Source organism: Corvus kubaryi, unplaced genomic scaffold (assembly GCF_017639235.1).
Source record: "Corvus kubaryi isolate FWS band 111438036 unplaced genomic scaffold, C.kubaryi_AGA036_p1.0 37361, whole genome shotgun sequence".
Taxonomy (NCBI): Eukaryota; Metazoa; Chordata; class Aves; order Passeriformes; family Corvidae; genus Corvus; species Corvus kubaryi.
In genome coordinates, this window is record NW_024581118.1 from 3,150,669 (window position 1) to 3,173,252 (window position 22,584).

Genomic DNA, 22,584 nt, shown 5'->3' on the forward strand with positions numbered 1-22,584 from the left:
GAGGCGTGGGGTTTCACCGTTAGGAGTCTCGGGGAGGTTATGAAGGTGCTTTGAAGGCTGGAGCTCCTCTGCGTCTCTGAAGAGATGGCTCCAGGGAGACCTTAGAGGGCTGGAGAGGGACTTTGGAAAAGGGCCTGGAGTGTCAGGACAAGGGGGAATGGCTTCACACTGACAGAGGGCAGGGTTAGATGGGATATTGGAAAAAAAATTCTTCCCTATGTGGGTGCTGAGACCTTGGCACAGGTTGCTCAGAGAGGCTGTGTCTGCCCCATCCCTGGAGGTGTCCAAGGCCAGGTGTGAAGGGGCTTGGAGCGAGCTGGCCTAGTGAAAGGTGTCCCTGGCCATGTCAGGAGGTTGGAAGAAGATGATTTATCTTTAAGGTTCCTTCCAACCCAGACCATTCTGGGATTCTGTGATTCAAGGAAGGCCCTTTTCCAGCTGAAATGTTGTATCTCCTCTTGGCTCCCAGCTTGTAGTTGCCAGTTCTTCTGGAAGCAGGCCTGGCAGTCAGCTGCGATGAGCCATGTGTTGTTCTCAATAGGACGTGCGTGACATGTTCGCAGAGAGGAAGGCTGTAAACAGATTGTCAAGGCCAAGGTAAAAAAAGCAAAGGATTGAGTAAAAGCCAAAGGAGCTGGTTGTGTTAGTCAGTTTGCTGGCTGTTGAAGTGACCTCAGGTCATTTTCAACATTTCTGGTTTTGGTTTGTTTTGGTAGAAAATGAATGTGTTATCTCCAGCATATGCTCTCCAATGCATCTTCATGTGTTCCCATCTCTTTGTTGTATATCAGGTTATATTAACTGAAGGCAGAATCATAACACATCAGGAAAACATTTAGAGGCATAGCTAGCCAGATTCAGGCATTTCTCACTCTGCTGTTGACTTTTCTGGTAACTGTGAGCGAGGCAGCACAATCCAGTCACTCCTCTTTTCCTCTCTGAGGAAAAAAGAATCCTTCTTTTTTCTCATTTTGAAAATAGCCTTAGATGAAAATGGTTCTGCATGCAGCATGTAGGGTTTATTATTTTACCTTTCTTTTCTGTTGTCTTTCCCCTGCTATTTTTATTAATTATTTTGTTGCTGTTCTCCATTCAATAGGTTTGAAGGAATTCTAATAACTGTGATTATGGTTCCTTGAAGGCTCACTTAGCACACCTTTTGGATGAAGGAAAGAAGAAGACAAGGTCCTCTAAGAAGAGTAAAAGCCGCACTTTAAATAGGCATTGGGAAATGTCTGCTGATGCCATGCCATTACCGTGTAATCAGCAGAAGTGTGTTGGAAAAACACCCATCAGTGACTTCACAAAAAAGCCACAGTCAGACAGGTAGAGAACAGAAGCATAAAACCCCAATTATATGTTCATGACTAAAGGTATGAAATGGACACGTTTTCACTGGAAATTAGAAAGTCCTGAATTCTTGGTCATAGCACTAACAGCTTGTAACTGTCTCCTTGCCAAATGTAAATTTAGTATAATGAACTGCTGCCTGTTGAAGTGCAGGCTAACAGAGGAATATTTGCAATGGCAGGCATATCGTTTGGCTTTCCTTTTAAAAAGAAGTTGTCTTTGCTCATAGCAATCTAGATATACACCCAGTCTAACACATTTTTTTTAGGCTATATTTCAAAGTAAATGGTTTACATGATGATGCAGTAAGATTATGTAGTGAATAAAAACAAAGTTAGTGCATCCATTCTTTTTCACCCTAAGCTGGCTGCTGATGCATGGATTCTCACTGGGGAAACGCAGTGCCCAAGCTGTTGGGAAAAGCATTGGGCAGATAAAGGCTATTTCCACATTTCTTGCTAGTGTCTGCTTCAGCATTCATAGGGGTTTTTTTACCTTTTAGAGCTATTACATATGTCTTTGTAGTTTACATGTACTAGATCTAGCATGTATAATGCCATCATAACAGAGGTTGGGATCTACTCAGGCTTCAGTTAGTCTCAGAAGAAGCAACATTGATTCTTTGAATTATATTATTTAAAGTTAGAATGATACTTACGTTCACTTTAATGTTCCATTTTGCCAATTAAAGTGAGCTATACTATTATGTTAGTCCCTCTTCTAGTGCATTTAGTACAAACTGAAGGTTTATCCTCTTTCTGTTTCAGACCACCTACAACTCTTCCAAAGGCATGGGGAAATGTAGATTCAAGTTCAGCTGAGAAAGTCAGAGGCCTACCTGATGTCGTTGGTAAAACTGGTTTCCCTTAATGCCATCCATTTTAATTTGCACTTGTAGGAGACGTGGTACATGTAACGGTTTCAGCTGAACAAGGGATAAAGTTGTGCTGGTTTGAAAGTAAACCAGTGGGAGAAATTAACCCCACACAAATACCTCGCGAGAGATTTCAGATCGCAGTTACAATTTAATAGAAAGATTACAATAAATGCAATGATACAGAAAACCTGGTTTAAAACCACAAAGGACAGTCTGGCACCCTGTTGGTCAGGGTAGTGGCACAGTCCGATTAAGCAGTGGTTGCAGTCCTGTCAAAAGCAGTGGTCTTGTGGAAGTTCAGGTCCTCCTCTGGATGTCCAGTGGTGTCCCAAGTCCCCAGAGTGCCCAGATTGTATAAGGTAGGGGTCAGGTGGTACATCCCCCAGGGCAGGGAGTTTCACCATGGAATGATGTAATCCCATGAGTTATTGAGTATTTTTGGAGTCCTTGATAGTTGTTGCAGCTGCCTGTTCTGCTAGTGCATATTCAGTTCATTATAGCCCATCAGCAGAGATGACCCTCTCAGGATGGGTGGTGCTGCTGCTTCCCCGGCTGAGTCATTGTAAAGATAAAGAGACACTTGCAGGGTTTGCCTCTTCTCATTGTATCACCCAGATTGTATCCTGGGGGGTCGGGTGTGCACTGAAAACAACCCATCATTAAGAGTTCATCACAAAATGAACGCATGTAGAGGGGAGTAGGATACACAGTGTGGTTACAACCACATGGCACTCTTTCTCTTGCCGGCAAAAATCAAGCTCAGAAATGGCCTGACACATTTTTGATGATTTGTAGGTAATTTTGAAGATGAAGAGTCTTGTAATAGAAAAAAAACCCAGTTGTGAAACTGTGAATCACAGGTTATGTTTAGATAATAAATTCCAGTTCTGATGTAAGCAGATCTCGTTCCTGAAATGATGCAATTTTTTTACATCATGCCTGAGCTTAGTTGATAGTTCCATGCTATTATCCTCCTGAAAATCAGAAGTAAATAAAGGAAATTTTAAAACACGCTCCAGTATTTTTAACCTCCATTTGCTAAGATTGCACTTCCAATGGAAAGATGTTGCACACTGTTGCACAAAAACTGCAGCAGTCATAGTGTAGATTTAGGGATTTATTATTCATGCATCCCATGTTCTGCAGCAACAGTTCCAGGCTACAGAATCCTCATTTCTTTCTTGGCAGTTCCTGAGGAAACAGGCAGCAATCCATGGAAGTACCTGGCAGAACGGCGGCAAAAGCGTCACGATCGAGCAGTGGCCGAAATGCAGCAGGAGCTGGACTGCATTGGCAGGGTAAGGCAGGATTTTTTAATCCAGAGTCTAGAGTGCTCTTCTAAAGTCAGGGCCCAATAATTAAATGATCACACTGACCTCCCGTTTTAGGAGAAGGAAGCCTCTGTTTTGAAGCTTCAGGAATTCCTTCAGCTAAAAGTGATGGAATCAGATAAAAAGAGTAAACTTCTGTTTGAAAAGATTGCGTCTGACATGGCTCTGGAAGGTTTCTCTTTTGAAGTAAGGCAGCTCAGAGCATTGGCTCAGCTTCAGTTACTTGTACCTGCTCTGTATAACATCTTCTTATGTCTCACTGGAGTCCTAAGTTGTTGTTTTTTTCCTTTTTTAATTTTTGTTTTTTAATATTCACTTTTCAGAGATTTAAAGTAGGATTTTTATTGCAGGGTTTGGAAGAACTGTGGAATATGATCCACCAGGAATCCTCAAACAGAAAGAAGTGGGTTAGGGCAGTGGACGAATCCCTAAAGGAGATCGAAAGGAGTCGAGCCGTTAAAGTGAGCTGAAGTCTTAATAACTGTTATTTAAGCATAAGATTATTATTTGCTGATAATGCTGGATGCAGAGCAAAGAGTAGCTTGTTTCCACAGGAGTCAGAGGTCTGCCAGTAGTTCTGTTGTGTGGTGATTGCTTTCTTTTCACCAATAACTATTCACTCATTTTATGCCCACATAATCAGGAGAAGATACTTTTTTCCTAGTTTTAAGGTGTTTCTTTCTTTCACAATTATCTATACTAAAGGTGCAAGGAATATGTGAGCTGCTTTTCTTTTCGTGGAGGGTTGTGTAGGTCAAACTTTCATCTGGTCTGTTAGTTTTTGGGGGATGTACCTATTCTGCAGCTGAGAAGGAGCACAGGCATGACCTAGCTCAATTTTAGTTTGGGTTGGCTGGGTGTCAGAAGCAGACGTCTTGCAGTTTTGTAGTCTTCAGCCTAAGCTATAAGAGTCAGTGGACATCACAGGAAATGTTTGGATAAAAAAAATGGATAGACCATGGAAGAGCTTGCTGCACTGTCCTTGCAGGCAAACAAAAGCTGTTTGTTCTACCGGTGCCAGTTTCTCCTCTCTTTGTAATGCAGGCATGATGAGTAGGTCCCCGAGTATCACCAGTAACCTTTCTGTTGGATTAGCTACAAAAAATGTCAGAGATGACCACATTTACTTTAATTTTGTGTTCACTTAAAACAGGCACTGGTGGATTCCCTTCAGATACTTAAAAGGAAGTTGGTTTGATTTTTAAATTCATATTGCAGCCCATCTGCAGAGCACTCAATTATCACAGATATCAAAGAGAAATCTGTTGAGTAGTAACAAAGAGGAATGTTTTAGTTACTATTTTTATGAATTACTGAGAAAAATCAGTCTTTAAGGTAACTAAGATTAATATTCTAAAATTTACTTCTCAATCTGTGTATCATCCAATTGAATTCATTGTAATGGAAAAATTGTCCTGTTCATGTAGTTTTTTAACTTGGGAAACTGATATTTGAGTTACACTTTTTGTTGTTGCTTTTCTTTATTCTTTTATTGCACAGATAGCAGATGTACTGTCCAAGTATACCGTGCAGCTGGAGGAAATTTCCTTCTTCTTGGCAGCTGATGTTCACAAGCTCATTAACGATAAGGCCATGGTAAATGTTTTTACCTGGGGCAAGATAGCAGACTGAATATTCCTAGAATGTCTGTTTTTCCCCACTGAAATTTGTTTTTTCTACCTACCAAATACGGAAGAGATTTCTACTTTTCAGGGTATTCTTTATCATTTGTGTTCTTTTCTCCCTCATTTTCCATAGAAGACACTTTTTTTTTTTTGCATGTTGTATGCTGCTTCTACTCCTGGTTTTATTTTTTAATACACAGACTATAAACAGAGCACTGTTGCGTAATGAGAGGGCAACTGCCAAGCTGCTCTTTAATCTAATGAAATCAGAGCTCGAGAAAGAAAAATTGCATCAACTAAAATGGCAAGAGAGAGTCAAGGACTGGAAGCTCATCCAAAAAAACCGTGTAGTTCAGAGTTTCAGGTCAGAAATTTTGCAGTCTTATTTTGGAGAGTGAATAACACAAAGTGACTAGTGTTCACTTGGGGTTTCTATAAACAGTAATACTTTATCATTTTGTCCTTATACATATCATGTATGATATCACATGTATCATGTGTCCATTATACATATTCTTCTTCCATCCTGCAGAGAATTTATGGCAAGTGAAGAAATACAGAATCCCCCAACTGTGAAAACGGAAATGGAAAATATGATAAAGGAGCAGATTGTACTTAGTGAACAGAGACTGAGGGTTTTGCAGCACACTGGGTATGGCAAAAGAGGGTATAGCATAAAGGAAAACAATTCTTCCTGGAGTTAATGAGGGACTTGGCTACAAACTGCACTTTGCTTCCTGTCAGCGTGTGGTTGTTAAATTCAGCACTAAGGCAGGGTCTAAACCTATTTTTGTACCGCTCTTTTTAATGGAAAAAATGCATTATTGATTTTCACTGCACCAGCTACACTAAATAGGTGGTGATTGAGGGCTAAAAATGCAGGAATGCAAAAGTAATTCTTACTGACATTTGAAACATGGTAGAAATGGGCAGACAAAGATGGGTGGAGAACTAGAAGTTGGTGCTTTTGTCAAAGCATTGTTTCTCCATGGGACTTCATTTGTCTAATAACTTAAGAGAGGAGTCTGGATAGAAATCTAACACTGCTGTATTTGAATATCCACCCTGCAAACAAGAAGCATTTTTGAGTGCAATGCATTACAATATTTACAGGGAGATTTTTAAAATGGATGTAGGAACAAGGTAGATTACAGTTAGTTGCTTGTTGGGCAGTAAACAGTTGGCCTCGAACAACAACAGACTCTTTGGTTTATTTTCGTTGCTGAGATGGCTTTAAATAAAATAAAGCACAGTAGTATGGTTACTCTGAGGCATAATTTTATATTTTAAGTACTGACTGATTTGTATTTTAAAATACCTGACTCTTTTTTCCTACTTTGATAGCACCTTGTTGCCTCCAACACATACAAAATCTGAGATAAATGAATGGTACAAAACTCTGGAGAATTTAAACAAAATTATAGGTAAGTTGGGAAACAGTCTGGAATTCAAGCAATACTTTCTTCTTTCCAGGTAACGATGAGGCAGAAAGTTGCTTTGAAAGTGCATGTTTGCTCTCTTCTTTGTTCTGTGTGTTCCCTCATACCTTCTCAGTTGCTTTGAGGTTGCAGTGGGACCCAAAGAAGCTGCCTGTGACATCACTTTCCTTTGGCCAGTACAAACACTTGTGCATGGTGAGATCCAGCAGGAACTGGCTTGCTTAGAATTAACCTGGGGGAAATAGAGGGTTAATTTTGACATGAATCAGTTCTCAATCACACAAAAATACTCAATTTTAACTCTTGGAGAAGAAGATGGGAAGCACTGGAGATACTTCCTTTCTCTTTATCCTGTAGTGTGCCTTCCCTGTGTGTGTCTGCCTTCTCTTGCTGCAGAGCACATCCTGTTGTGATGTCTGTAGCCTGTATGGTAGCAAAGAAGTTGGTAGCAATTGTAAATGACTTGCTACTTTTAAGCATAATGATAAACAGCTTTGTATTAAAACATCTTACTTGATTCCATGGTGGTGTCACACAGGTGTGCAGACACTGCTGGCATCTGTTCCCTGTGCTGAGATAATACGGGAATCTGTGACTGTGAAATATGGGAATCTTGACTGTGGTCTGTTCCGTGTCATTCAGACACCCGTAATGCAGAGTGCGTGGAGAAAATGCGTGTCCAGTGTGAGCTGGTGCAGGGCAAATGTGAGGAAAAAGTGCAGATCTGCAAGGTGAGTGTCACAGCTTTGGGTGTGGTAGCCATGGTACAATTGTCGTTACAGTAAAATGTGTCTGAGGATCCACCAAACATTGAGATAACAAGTGAAATTACTTTTTAACCTCTGTCATACTCTGTTAAAAAAATAACCATGCATTTGGTTTCACAGTAGTGTTTGGTATTTGTACTTGAACTGTGTAAAAGCCATAACAAATGCTGGGAATGAAGGGAGTGCTGTCTTACATTTACGTGGAGGATGCAAGGACCCTCAGCCTTTGTGCTAAATCTGTCGTATCTTGGGAAAGAAATTCTACCTCTCTGCCTCAATTTCTCCCTTAGTATCCAATGGAATTGTATTGTTTACTAACAGAATGTGGGGTCTAGGAGGCTGAATCTTTCTCTGTCCATCACAAGAGAAGAAACACTAAGTTTAGCCATGCTCTCTGAAAGCCAGGCAGTATTTGTTATATGCATGTCAATAATTCATTGTTCTTTCATTTAGATGAGCTTGTTGGATATGAACATTTGCCCAGGAGTTGTTGAAATTGTGTATTGCGACATGCTTCAGATGACTGAGAAACTAAAACACAGGTTTGAAGAAGAACTGGAGCACATGGGTGTATGTTTATTCCATTTACTTCCATCACTCCCTGGGATTAGTGTGTTTTTCCTGTGCTCTCACATGCAACGCCTTCTGCATTGTAGGCTATTGATGTCACATTGGAAAGACATCCACAGTGTGACTGAACACTACAAAGAAACGATGTTTGGTGTGATTCACACAGAAGAGTTCATAATTACTGTGTTTGTTATTCGTAATATGAATATATTGCATTTTTATTATTGTTTATATCTGAAATATATGTGATAGAGATGAATAACATATGGCCCAATCCCAAATTTCTTCCAATCTGATCTTTTGTGATTCTATGCATAAGAATGACTGGGCAGTTGTTCCTAAAGTGATAGATTGCAGAATGTGATTCTGTGCTTTACAGTGCCAGAATAAACAGAAGTTTTGGTAACTCTCACTTGTAGAATAAAAATCCACATTCTTACTCAGTTTACTTGGATTTTTTTTTTTTTTTAACTCTCCAGATAGAAGACGCTATGTTGAATACTGGTCGTGTAATTCCAGGCAGCCTTTTATCATGTTACGTATCCTCTTCCTCATTCATTTCACCTTCCAGCAGTTTAAAAATAACTTGTTCACTTGAATGTTTTTCTTTAGAGTGATTTTAAGGAGATGGCTAAACAGCACGAGCAGCATTGTCAAGGCTTGTACAGCTATGTTGAGGAGGCTGTGGGTCTCTGGGATGTCCATCAACTCCAACTGTCCCAGCAGGAAGATGTGCTTCAGAAGAAAGTAGATGAATACAGATGGGAACAGGATGACATAATACAGGTATAAACATAAAAGCGAGGATGTGGTATAATGTAAAGAAAGGACTTCTTAAAGCAAAGAACCATCTGGAATTCAATATGATGCCTTTCGTGGTCTTAAAATCCAAGAGTCAAGCACGGTTAGAAGGGAAAAGGGATTTTACCTTGGTATTTATTTTAAGGATCCTTAGGTGCACTATGTCTAGGTTGAATGCACCTACATGCACACCAAAATAATCCACCCCAAAGATCTGGTCTAACATTATAGGTCTTACTAATTGACATATCTATCAAAGATTCCCCAGTGAGAGGCTCGAATGAGCCCCCCTCCCCAAGGAGCCTTCCCCTGGATGGTTCTATCTTAGTTTACAGAATGTGTTCTGGAGAGGACCTTGGGGTCTGGGGCACACTGATCCCTGGCTACGAAGCTTCTAAAATGTTGAGTCTCCCAGCTGAACAAACAAGTCCAAGAAAGTAGGCAAAGAGCACTAAGAATACAGAAGTTGTAAAAAGGTATAACAGGGGTATAAAAGAAAAGGCAAAAATCTTCATGGCATCAAATATAGCTGCTATAAAATTAAAAACGTAATCTCTTTTATATTGGAATTTCTACTTTTCAGTTTCATTCTGTCAGGTGCATTTTTGCTAACTGCTTGATTCACACTGAATGGACAGTCCTGTCTTACTCTTGATACAGCAACAGTGATAAAGATCACTGTTACTTCCTGTATAAAGTGGCTGCAAGTTGCTATTATGAGATCTTGTGAGGTGTAGAGTCTGGTTGGATGTCAAGTTCTCATAGTTACTACAACCACCTTGGGGTGGCAATGTCAGAGATGTTCGTTATCTAGGAAGATCTTCCTAGGTGATGAGTTTTGCTAAGGTAGCTCCTCTTCTTGGTGTAACATATATGTACATAATTAAATTACTTGAATCCTAAATATTTATGGAGGTTTTAGTAGATACTAAACCATTTTTACTGGCTTTTTTATGTGGCTTTAGACGATGAAAGATGATCTGGATATAATTCTGGAAAAAATGAAAATGGCGAGCTGTGAAGAAGAGCTGGAGGAATATTTGGAGAATGCCCTTTTTTCTTTAAATGAAATTAGAACTAGGTATGAATTTTGTGTTGTAAACTTAAAAAATAAAGCATATTTTAACATTGGTTGTACTACTTAGGCCTTGTTTATGCTATTGTGTGAAGGTGTGGAAAAAGCCTTCTTTTTACTTCATGTAAGAATGTAAAATAATGTACTTACTGAATGAGGTTAAGGCAGATAATACCCACAGTTTAGGAATAGGACAAAGGAAGACTGCTATCATTCAAAAACCTCATCAGGATTCCTGTGCATACCATTACATCCATGCCTTATTCAGAAGGTAAAAGTAGTAGTTGAATCACAGGGATCAGAGGTTGGTCTGCACCATCACCTCTGCACTCAGATTTGATCTCATTCAAAGTTGCAAGGACTAAGATCTTTGAGATAGCCAAAGTGTTTATTTTGGTAAGCTCTCTGTTGCCCTTCTCACAATTAGGCATTTGTAACTTTAAAAACCATATAAAAATTAGTACAATACTGCTCTCCTTGCTGAAGATCTTAGCAGCAGGTGTGAAGCCCGAGAGGAAGCAGGTCTGTTCTCATACCCAGGAGGTTTTTTCTGTCTATTAGATCAGAGGCACATTAGAAGAGCAATATGGACCTGAGGAGCAGATGCACACACCTTAAACGCCTCACAGTGGGATTGTGGTTAGAGCTGTGGCTTTGGTACTCTTAATACTCATTCAAACAATTCAAAAAAAGCCAGAGGTAACAGACTGAGTGAAAATACAATGCCAGGTTGCAGAGACAGAATGTAACCTATCTGAACACATACATAAATTCCCCATAATTATCTTTGTTTAGGAGACACAGCACATGTAAATGTAAATGAAAACAAGTGTGAACATTGATTTTTCTTGAATCAAGACTCAGCTTGAACTGTTAGTTTTTATTTTCAAGTAAAAGGAAAATAAACCAGAAAGGCTCAGTCACAGCTGAGCACAGTGCAGAATTAACATGGAAGACAGTAAATTGACCTCTCTTATGTAAGCAGAGTGTCTGAATGGTTCCCCATCCAAAAGGAAGGATGTAAAAGGCTTTATTGTAAATATTTCTTAACTTTTGTGCATTTATTTATTTGTAATGCTCTAATCTCTAACAAGCCAGGATGTGATTGTATTCAGTATAAACAGATGAATGGCAATGTTTAGCCTAAAGGTTTTATGAGATTGATCAGAAAGTTAGATTTAGATTTTAAAGCACTGTAGTCATACTTCATTTTATTTCTATACATACTTGAGTCTCCTAAACAGTGACCTTAAATTTGACAGGAATGAGACACTCAAGCAAATTTTAATGGATGAAGTAATGGCTTACCCAAAAGCTATTTGGGGGGAATTGACTTCTTACACTATATCCATCACCCAGCATTTTAGTGTGAAGGAAATCTTCAAACAGGTAAAAAGAAAATTTCTCCTTGTTTAAAATCTTAGTGGTGTATTAATTTTTTGTGTTAGAGAAAATTTACATTACCTTTAAAATTCAGATTATATAAAGTATTGTTTCAGCCATTGAATAAAGTGCTTTTGGTGGAGATAGCAGAGGGAAACAAAAACATTTCTCAATCCCACACTTTTCTCTCTGTCCTTGTTACAAATGGCATTTTAGCAAATTCATTTGCCTTTTGAACAGAAAACTACAAGGTAACAGACTTACAGTAATCAGTTTGAGTGTTACAGGTTCTTGAGATAGTAAGTGATCTATTAAAGACTTGTATCTTAGTGAAATAGATACATTTTGAGAAGGGATATGGATTTCTTATAAGAAAGCAAATGCGTATTTTAAAATGGTGTGGCAGGTGTTTGTTGTTGTTTTGCTTTTAGAACTTGCAAGGCCGGATAGACGCCACAGTTCAAGATCAAAATAATACCTCAACAGTCCAAACAGGTATTTTTGCTTGGTTGTTTTTCAATCTTCATTTCTTTGGCTTGTAACCAGTAGAACTCTGCTTTAACTGTAAATAACTAGTTGAGGCTTCAGGAGCTGAACATATGGTGGAGCAGCGAGCTGAGAGCATTGGGAAGGAGAGGAAAATCCTAGAGTATCCTGGGTTGGAAGGGTCCCGTAGGGATCATGAAAGTCCAACTCTTGGCCCTGCACAGGACACCCCAACAATCCCACCCTGTGCCTGGGAGTGTTGTCCAGACCCTTCTTGAGCTCTGGCAGCCTCGGGGCCGTGGCCATTCCCTGGGGAGCCCGGTCAGTGCCCCAACACCCTCTGGGAGGAGAATCTTTTCCTAATACTCAGTCTAATCCTCCCCTGGGTCAGCTCCAGCCATTCCCTTGGGTCCTGTCCCTGGTCACGGAGAGCAGAAATCAAAGCTGCCCCTCCACTGCTGCCCTTGAGAGGAGCTGCAGCCCCCAGTAAGGTGTGACCTCAGTCTCCTCCAGCTGAGCAGACCAAATGCCCTCAGCCACTCTTTGTATGGCTTCTCCTCCAGACCCTTCACTATCTCTATGTCCCTCCTGTGGACGTTCTCTAACAACTTTAGATCTTTCTGATACTGTGGCATCCAAAATTGCCCCCAGGGCTCGAAGCAAGGTCATCCCAGCCCAGAGCAGAGCAGGACAATCATCTCTCTCCACTGGTGCCAGAAGATAGGGACAGCTGTCAAAAACCAGCTGGAGAACCAAATCCAACTGAGAATCACATGATCTTGGCACAGGAAATTGAAGGAACAGAGGAAGAAGAAGATGGGGAGAGTATTCCTCATAAAAGTAAAGAAAATGAGCATGCAGAACAAGCAGTAAGCATTACGCAGGTAAGTGAGCAAGAGAGTAAGTTTGAAGGTGAAAGCAGTCTTGTCCAAAATAAGGAGGAATAGGAAGTCTTTTTGCTGAGAATGAGTAGAAAGTCCTTTTTTGCTTAGTCTTGCTTACAAAGCACACCAGATCCTTACAAAGGGCTCTAGATCCTTTTATGGGGAAATAGTGTGTATAAAACAGTTCACAACCATTCTTTTTGATCTACTTTTAACCTTGTAGAAACCCTTTGCATAGATTTTTTTTTTCATCTGTCTTTCATCACAGTGTTCTCAGCCCATGGTGAATGATTGAAGCTGTATTTGTACCTAAGTTTTAGGTTTTCAGTTTCTACAAATTTATTACCATAACAAAAACCTTTTAAAACATTGTCGACTCTGCCTATGTCTTGCTGGCATATATAAATGTATAAATATTGCCAGCACTGTGTAAATGTCCAAATTGAGAATGAGAACATTATTCTAAATCTCCCTAGGATTCTTCCAGTAGCTCGTGCACTGTTGATTCTGTGCTGATACCTTTAAAGGTAATGTGATGATTTCCAACTGTTTCCCAGTCAGTGGCCGAGAGCAGCAAGGCAGAAAGGACTGAAATTGCCATGGAGTCTCTTTCCACTGCTAGTGGAAACACTTCCACTGTTCTTGGAGTTGAGGAGGCAGGAAAGACTGACAGGACAAAGAGTAATTTTACAAAATACAGAGAAGAAGAATCACTTCCTATGTACCTGAAATATGTACTTCTCACAGAAAGTATGTTTGTCAAGCTGAAGAAAAGGTGAGTAGCAAACAATTTCTGTTCTTTCTTTCCCTTATGTAATAGACAAATTTCAGCTGTTTAGAAGAAACATTAGACTATAGAGGCACAAGTTACCTAGTTACTGTTATATAATTAGATATTTCTATAGTTAGATATTTAATTATAAAATTATGATTGTAAAATTAGTGTGTTATTCCACTTTTTAAATTGATACAAATAAAAGAAAATGTTTATATTGCTTTGTATCCATGGGCTGTCAAAGTACCACAAAAACATTTACCTTTACAGAACATTCATATTTTATGGAAAATTACATAGTGAGAAAATATATTACAGAAAGACAAGTAATTTGCCCAAATTCCCTGCAGAGCCATGAAAGTAAAATGCTTGGTACTCAGTAGTATGCAGCTAGCTCAAAAATTCTACCAGTATTGTGCAAATGCTACTGAAACCCTATCTTCCTATAGCCAGAAGTTAAATTCTTAGAAATAATGTATTTAATAAACTCTTATTTATTATTTACTATTCTTCACTGTAATAGTTCTTTTTCAATCATAGGGTTCGCCTCTGCTTTTTTGAACACTTGGAGAAATGGTGTGCAGAATCCTTGTCCAACTCCTTTATCTTTGTAGCTGCCAAGAAAGAGGAGCTGAATGCAATACTTCTGCTGCATCTTCAGATGCATCAACAAAAGCAGGAGGAGATACAGACAAATATCTACAATGCTCGAGCTGGTATTGACTGTTTTTGGTATTCTGAGCATCACATCTTCCTTTAGAGATGGTCCTAAGTGGGCCAAAATCTGTTTCAGCATTAGTTAACTCAGTAGTAGAGGACAATAGAAAGCAGCTGGCTGTCCAGAAATTCCCAGTATATTATGTTACTCATATATTTAAAATTTCTTTTTTATTTTATTTATTTTAATTTTTAATGTATTATTTTTATTTATTTATTTATTTATTTATTATTTATTTTCTATAGCTCTTCCTGGTTTGTGCTGTGTTACTTTTGGAAAAATAGACAGCAGTGCCTTGATTGACAACTGTTAATGTTAATCATGTTCAGCTGAAGATGTTGAACATTCTGTTGTCAATGTTTGCGAATTCTCATTCACCTTGACATTATTTAACAAGAGTTTGAGGTGTACAAAGAATATTTTAAAAGTGTTGAAGAAAAAGAAATTAGCAAGCTGGGAGAGCCAAAATGGCAGGGCCAAGCTTCTGAAAACATGAGAGGAAGGATTTAACTCTGTGAAATACCACTGAGCAGCTACAGAGCATCCTCCAGTCAAAACTCTTTTGGCATGGGCAGTGTCAGGTTTTTATGGTGAGAAAAAAATATTTTAGACAGGTTTGTTGGTCTCTAACACATAAGCTAAAAAATTATTTTGGGGAACAGGCAAATAATTTTTCAATTTCCCTTTTGGGAAATTGAAAAATTTCCAAAATTTTTCAGGTGGTGCTTCTTTTGGCAGCTTTCTTGAGGTGATTGGCTGGCTCTTGATTTATCCAGCTATCATTCCAGAAGGGAGACCAAAACTGATTTTTTTGTTTCCCTCACAAAACCAGGAAAAGTGTATTTTCTGTTAAAAAATATAACCTTTAGTTTTGTTACAAGACTGAGAACAGAGAGATAATGGAGATGTCAGCAATAATAAAGGAAATAGAGGAAAAAGAATGCTTAGAGCAAACAAGAGACATTTGTGGTTTGAATGGGTTAGGAGCTGTTAAGGATATATGCCTTACACAGAAGAAAAGTCAAAGAAACCAAATTGAATGTATTTAATTTGTATGTTTTAGCTACTGTGAGGTCTGGCTTTGTTTATTTTGCTGCTGCTGCTGATCACAGGTTGACTGGGCATTGTGATAGTTCACAGTAAAACAGGGAATAACGTCCCTGGTGTAAACTTCTTTTCTTCTCAGCGGAACTGGCGCTTCACAAAGAGCGTCTTGAGTGCCACTGTGCAGTGCTGGGAGAAGGCTTGAAAAAGGAGAAGGCTGAATTTCTCAAATTCTCCGACCAGCTAAATAACCTCAACACAAACTTTCATTCCCGAGTCCAGAACTTGGAGCATGACTTCCTCCACGCTCCTGTGACTGAGCAGTAAGTGTGCCACTGCTGATGCTGTCAATCGCCGTAGTTAAATACTCCTGATTGCTGCCTGAGATGTTTATGGTCTACATTCTGAACCTGGTTTATATGTCATTGCTCTTCAGTGAAGACTACTTCATACAACTTGAAAACATGTAAAGAATTTCATTCTCTTTCCCTGAAGAAGTTAAAATCAAGATTGAACACATGGAAATTTCATCTCCTTTCAAAGCGCTGGCAGTCTTTAAGTAGAAAAGATGTTTCATCTGTTTAGGTTTTATCCAGTTTACTGAACGTGCACAGTAATATCAGCTGACTAATTGGTTTTGAAGAAGAGTGCTCAATAGTACTTTCTGTGGGTTCATCCAAACTGTCCCAGCTCAGGGTGTTGCTTTGAGAGTCATAAATCACTTCTGAGTCCTCACATTTTTTCATGTCTTTACAGCCAGCAGTTGCCAAATCATCATGTGTGTTCCTCTTCAGACATGCTTTCCCTGTCTTTTATTATTTGCTGTTAGGTCAGCTTCTTCCAGCAACATTCTGCAATCAGAACTCCACAACCATTTGGAATCAATCAGGGTTACTGTGAGAAGTTACCAGCACCACTTGGAGGAAGCTCTAGGAAAATTAAGGAATTTGAACGTGGGTTTTCTCAAAAGTTGCAGGTATATAGATTTCATGGAAGTGTTGTTTATAAATGGTGACCTGTTTCTGGGAATCAGTGTTTGTTGCCTAGGCAGAACAGTAAAAGTAAAGTTTGTCTTGTTATTCATCTAGCTTCCTATTTAAAAAAAGAAATTTATCTTGTTAAACCACAATTACGATACTGTTTTCATCACATTTGTGTTGATACATATGTTTCAGGGCTGTTTAGCTAAAATCATCTTGGAGAAAAAAATGACTCATGGCCAGTTGCTTTTATGTTTGCTTTCAGATTATTTTCAGAGGCAGGTGACTTTTCTTCTGAGGAGGTAAATGTTTTCACCAAGTGTCTTCAGAAAGAAAGTAAGCAAATTGACTCCTTTGAAAGTTCAATCAAGACAGATGTGAAGCAAATAGAATCGAGCTGCTTGGAGCAGGTAGGCAGAATTCCATTATTTCAAATGATGTTTTCTATTGACATATTTGATGTGATTTGCACTCAGCCTGCTTACGGAATAGAACACTGTAAGACTGTTCTGTTTGGCAATTGCATGATGGAAAAAAATAGTAGAAATGGCAAGTTCTATCATTTAAGTTTTAAAAAGTGGAAAATTGTCTAGTCCTGTCTCTTGTTTCTGACATTCTTGAAGGCTACTGAACTTACCAAGAAGTATGGAAAAAAGTTTGCTTCTCTCTCTCTGAGTCAAGCCTTTATGGAGAAGGTCCATCAGTCTTTGAGACAGCTACGACAGCAAATCAAATTAGAGGTACAAAAAGAAACATCAGAACTTTGCTTAAATTCATTATAATTATTTTCTTTCGTACCATTGAGGAGATTTTGGCTGAATTTGGAGTGGACAAACACTAAGTGATTTTTTTACATTAGTTTAAAACCTCTTTTCTGTCACTATCAGCTGTAAAGTGTATTTTTAATACTGCTGCAGCTGTGCTGGAGCGCTATGGCCTTGCAGCACACTGAGTATGTACATCTGAATTCACCAGTGTTTTTGTGTGGTGCAGCAAGTGACATGAAGCATTGCTTTTGTGAATTACTGTTTTAGCTTCTCCTCTTGAGTACCAGGGATTTTTAACCAGCTTTTATCAGTGGTTCTAATGGTTTGAAAGTGGAGCCTCTGAAACTCCTGTGAATGGGGACTTTACTTCTCCAGTATTTCCTTCTGCTTTAGGTAGCAAATTCCAATTTGCAGTCAGTCACATTAAAGTCTTACCTGGAAAAGCTCCAGAGGAAGAGAGATGCATATGTTCATTCTGCTGCAGATAAAGAAGTAAGTTCTAATCAGCATGAAATGGTATTTAATTTGACTTGTTATTAGTTGTTATTGTTATTCATTTGCCTCACTGTGCATGTTTGTATAAACTAGTATTTTTGAGGAAGACTTACATTTCCTTATATTTGGGGCTGGGCAGGAACACAGAATTTTTTCTCGGAAAGGTCCTTGTCCTGGATTCAGCTGGGATAGAGTTAATTTCTTCTCAGTAGCTGTTCCAGCGTTGTGTGTTGGATTCACAATGAGAATGGTGTTGGTAACACAGTTTTTGCTAAGTTGTGTTTATCCTAAGTCAAGGACTTGTTTTCCCTTGTCTCCTGCTCTGCCACTGAGGAGGTTCACAAAGGAGACTGGGAGGGAGCACAGCTGAGACAGGTGACCCAAACTGCCCAAAGGGATGTTCCACCCCGTGGAAGATCCTGTCCGGTCTATGAACTGGGGGAGTTGTCTGGAAGGGCCAGTCTGGGTTCAGGAAGGGTGGACTGGCATCAGTCAGCAGGTGGTGAGCAATGGTATTGTGCATCACTTCTTTTTCACTTCTTATTATCACTATTGTTATTATTATTTACCATTATCATTGTATTGTAATTTACTCTGAATTATTAAACTGTTCTTGTCTCAACATACAAATTATCCTTTGATTCTCCTCCCCATTCCACCAGAGCAAGGAGGGAGAGAAGGAGGGTTGAGCTGTGTGGTGCTTAATTCCCAGCTGCATTTAAAACCCCAGCAGTCCTTTTTGGAGAGTCAGTACCTGTTTTCCTGTTTGTCAAACCAAAAGCTCAGCCTCTTACACAATCTCATTGCTTCCATGTATGTGTACATAAACTGGTGACAGAACAGAGGCAAATAATGTTGTTTGCAAGAGTCAGCATGTTTGAAAAGGTTAGAATAGTTAGTTCAGTAAATACCATTTGTGTTACCATATCTTTCAGGCTTTAACTTCTGAAGAGTTGTATGATTTTGCCAGAGAGGTGTTGAAAGAGCTGAAAAAGAGGAGCCAGTATCTTGACTGCTTCTTAGTAAAAGCAATGATCCCACGTGCCCCCGTAAGATAACATTCACATTCTCTGTATTTTATTTAATATTGAGAGAATTTTCATGTGTACATGTTCTAATTGCTTTTCAGAATCTGTGCTTTGAATTTGCAATTGGAAAAAGGATCTGCATTATGCCGAGATGTCCAAGACACTGTAACATTAGGACAGCCTTTTTAAGAGGCTGAGTAAATCACCAAGTTTACAAAATGCTAAAGATACATGGCATTGCAATGAGTTGCTCAGTTCTTCATAAGAGTTTGTTTTTAAGGTGTAGCACTTATTCAGAGATAGATATTTCACAGGTTTCTTTAAATAATTAAAAAAAAAAAAATCCCAAATGTGTCCTGAAGGGATTTTGTTTTTATCAAACAGGTTGTGTTTTCTTTCCTCCCTTTTCTGACAAGTCTGTCTTTATTTTGTAATCTCAGTGGATCATCATTTTAAGATTATATCCTTAAATACTGTTTATGATGATTATGGAAACCTACTGTTAACTGCTTTGAAGTGTTTGAGAGCTGTATAGCTGTAACAACATTGCTATTAGAATGACAAAAAATTTATTTCAGCCTGTGAAGCAAGATATTGTCTGTTTAGAAAATCTGCTTTGGTAGTCACTCCTACATGAAATGCTTTCACCTACTGCCTGCTACGGTCTGCAGGGCTTCATTTTTCTTCCCATTTCAGGAGGACTTCACCATTCTTGGCACAGATGGGACATTGCAAGAGGACTTCACCACTCTTGACAGGGATGGGATGTTACAAGATTCCATTGCTCCTGCCATTCAAAAAGAGAGTCTCAGAGATGAGAGCAAAAGGATGGTGATGGGACTGGATCCTGACAAATTCCCTTTGTTAAATCCAAGCAGAATGGGTACATCAGTACTTGATGATTTGGCAGTAACTGTTATCAGAAAATTAGCAGGGTAAGTACTTTGCCTAAAGGTATTTCTCTGTCCCTTGTGGGGTTTTTGTATTTTCTTTGCTACATATCCACTTCTCTCCATAAGGCTCGTGACAACACTATAAGGGGCTTCACTACAGTATTTTTAAAATTTGTATTCCAGAAGCATATAAAGGTTCTCCTGAATTCATAGTTTGTAGCTTACCTTGTATGCCCAGAACTATTGAATAGACTGTTCATAGGTAATATTACTACATATTTTCTGCTCAGTTTAACTTTAAAAATCAGTCTAGCTGAGACTGCTTTCTTTTTAAAAGCAAGATTTCTCAAAGCCCAAAATACCCCTTTGTGAGTAATAAGTGACATCTAGTATACAATGATAAATTTTAGGTATTTAATTTTTATTTTCTAGAGCCTTATTTTAGTTGGAAGGTGATTACCTGCTACGTAGGTGACTAAATATACAAAGTGTAAAATGAAGAGAATGACAAATGTTTGATTTGCAAATACTGTCTTAATGCAGTTTTGTTTGTAGAAATTCCAAAATTCCAGTCAAACAGTCGGTTAGTCCCATGAAATTACTTCTATATACACAGTCAGTTGTAAAAGTAACCCTATCTGTTAAATATGATCTCAGAAATATAACTCACTTAGCACATGATAGGGATAGAGAACTTGCCTAGTTTGCTATATAATACAGTATAGAATATAAGATAACAGGATATTCAGTAGTTATTAGCTTTTTTTTTTTTTTTTTTCAGGTTTGACCCATTAAAAAAATCCCAAGACCTAAATCAGGGGAGAGGTGTGCCTGTATTTCTTCTAATATTTTCTTTTCATCTAAATTGTAGTTTCTGGCATTTTACTGCACAGCTCTAGCATGTTCCAGGCCAGTGGCTTCTATGCTAGGAACTCAGGGATGGTTGTGCTTCCCAGGTCTTTTCCTGGACATCTTTACTTACACTAAGATGATTTTGGGCTCCTAAAGCAAGGAAAGCCACAGAATAAGATCATAATGTTATAAAGAGTACGTGTGTTTGTGATAGCAAAAGGGAAATGGGGTCGAGAAAAGAAGTAGAGCAGAAATCATGAAACACATAGGGGATCAGGGATCCTTCTCACAGTGTATGATGTAAGATGAGCACAGAGGTAACTCCAGATGCTCCCTGCCCCAGGTGTTCCCATTTCCTCGTCTTTCTTCCACAGACCTTGACTCCTCCAGCCATTTCCAAAGCTATCCTCAATCTCTTCCACATTTGCAAGTCCCCATGACCACCAATGCTATGAATGTAGCCCATTCATTCTCCTTACTCACCTGCCTCCAATTTGCTTTAAATCTCCTCCCATCTACCATGTATTTTCTGTGACATTCCTGTGACTCATGCCCCTGCACATAACCTTTATTGCTGTTGCCACTTCTGGGTTACTTCAGGCCTGTCTGACAGGAATGTTTGTTCCTGTAGTCATCCCCTACATATTGTAAGGAAACATTATAGAAATAAGAATACAAAATATATGTACACACTTAAAAAGCACTTTAGTTGGTATCTATGCAATATTCTTCTTCTTTCCTTGTTAACTAGCAATTCTTCCCCCAGCAAAAAAGAAGAAGGTATCCAATGCCCATTCTCAGAAGTCTGCAGTTCAGATCAGGAAGAAATCATCTTGTGATGAAACAAAGCCAAAAAAAAGGTAAGACCCCCTAAAAGGAGGAATTCCACTTAAAATATTCCTATGCAGGAATTTACCTAGGCTTTGTCTGTTCATTGGAAGATTCTTACTGCTTATTTGTATTAGCCTTCTTTCATCTACTGCTATTCATTTGGAATCTCTTACCTGTTTATGTCCACATTGTCAGCTTTGTGGGGTTTTTTTCCCCAGATTTTGACTGGAAAAATACCATTCTTTTTCTCTCTCATCTGCTGCTGTTTTGTATTTTGAAGTTGTTGCAATATAGACTAAGCCTTAAATCAATGTGGCTTAATTTTCAGGTGTGTCTAAATAGTTTGTCTTCAGCTTAGCCCACAGATGGATGAAATGAGCTACTGTAATAGTGAAAACAACAGAAAAGTTTTGAAAACTGAGAGTTTAGAAGAGAATTCCAAGAATCTTTTCTCCATCAAAATACTGTATTTATATTGTCATGGTTTGGGAATGGTATTCCCCAATTTTGTGCTTGTACTGAAACACTCCAAACCATGCGCTGCTTGCTCACTCCCCTTTCCCTGCAGCAGCTGGAGAGGCAAATTGGAGGCACAAAAGGTGAAGATAAAGGTTGAGATAAGAACAATTTACTAGAAACAGCAATGAGATAAGAAAACAAACCCTAACAGCAGCAGTGTTATTAGCAAAGGTACAAGAGAGGCAAGTGGCTCACATGTGAGTGCTCACCACGAGGAAACCCCTGACTTACCCCACTGCCACCACATTCCCCAACAGCTGGGACCCTTCCACCCACTTCCAAAATGAGGAGAGGTGGTAGAGAACAACCTCCAGGTCCTGGCCATACCCCCTCCTGGCTACTGCAGGAATTAACCCTCTCCTGGCCAGAACCAGGACACATAGAGTACTAGTTCTAGAGTTATATTTTTTCGAATTTTTCTTCACTTTCATGCCTGTCATATGACTGACAAGCTCAAATCATCAGCCAGGGAAGGAAAACACTCGTGGATAGTTTCAAATCAATGTTTTTCCTTTCTAGTGAAAAAAAAGGCAGAAAATCTCTTTCCATGGAAGAGAGATCCCAGCTATTTGGAAAGAAGTCTATGAAGTCTAAGTGAGTCTTATCTTTCCAGAACAAGAAGTTAATCTATAAAAACCCTCTATGTATGTATGTACACATGTATGTATCCATCTGTTGTGACCTATAGAGTTCACCACTGAATTTGGAGGTATTCAGCCTTGATATTTATAGGTCAAAGTGCTTACAGCACAGTTCTTCTTTGCAGCATAACAACAGTGAAGATAGAAGTCATCTGGTTCATTCTGTCTAATGTCTGGAGTCTTACTGGAGCCCATTTTGTACATTTACAAGAAGTGGGTGGGGAATGTAAAATAGCTTTTCTTTCAATTATTTTCACATCTAAGAAGACCAATACATTTTACACCTTCATTCTTGTGCTCAGTGTTCTATTAATAGAAATAAACAAGGAACAAACAGGTTCCATTCCCCTTCTCTAAGAAAATTATCATACTGTTTCTTGATTTGTGCATCTACACTCTATAGAACTGAGATATTTTTTACATGCCACACAAAACTGTTCAAATTAATGCCTA

The 22,584-nt window shown here is 38.9% G+C and overlaps 1 protein-coding gene across 6 annotated transcripts in view; it reads left to right on the forward strand.

Moving 5' to 3' along the window:
- The first annotated feature begins 224 nt into the window (after positions 1-224).
- The window catches only part of CCDC180 (coiled-coil domain containing 180), a 28,361-nt gene continuing 6,001 nt past the window's right edge, over positions 225-22,584 (forward strand). The window contains exons 1-29 of one of the 6 annotated variants that reach the window (XM_042033900.1): positions 225-597; positions 1,100-1,326; positions 2,118-2,200; positions 3,416-3,525; positions 3,616-3,744; positions 3,909-4,019; positions 5,059-5,154; positions 5,384-5,547; positions 5,716-5,835; positions 6,528-6,607; positions 7,265-7,353; positions 7,843-7,959; positions 8,572-8,745; positions 9,726-9,841; positions 11,098-11,224; positions 11,650-11,713; positions 12,356-12,588; positions 13,146-13,363; positions 13,904-14,079; positions 15,268-15,448; positions 15,955-16,101; positions 16,371-16,515; positions 16,729-16,845; positions 17,266-17,364; positions 18,303-18,416; positions 19,092-19,330; positions 20,070-20,113; positions 20,907-21,000; positions 22,010-22,084. In XM_042033900.1, the coding sequence (XP_041889834.1) occupies positions 1,232-1,326; positions 2,118-2,200; positions 3,416-3,525; positions 3,616-3,744; positions 3,909-4,019; positions 5,059-5,154; positions 5,384-5,547; positions 5,716-5,835; positions 6,528-6,607; positions 7,265-7,353; positions 7,843-7,959; positions 8,572-8,745; positions 9,726-9,841; positions 11,098-11,224; positions 11,650-11,713; positions 12,356-12,588; positions 13,146-13,363; positions 13,904-14,079; positions 15,268-15,448; positions 15,955-16,101; positions 16,371-16,515; positions 16,729-16,845; positions 17,266-17,364; positions 18,303-18,416; positions 19,092-19,330; positions 20,070-20,113; positions 20,907-21,000; positions 22,010-22,084 (3,557 nt within the window). In that variant the 5' untranslated portion in view covers positions 225-597; positions 1,100-1,231. The other 5 variants (XM_042033897.1, XM_042033896.1, XM_042033901.1 and 2 more) reach the window with 5 other exon arrangements.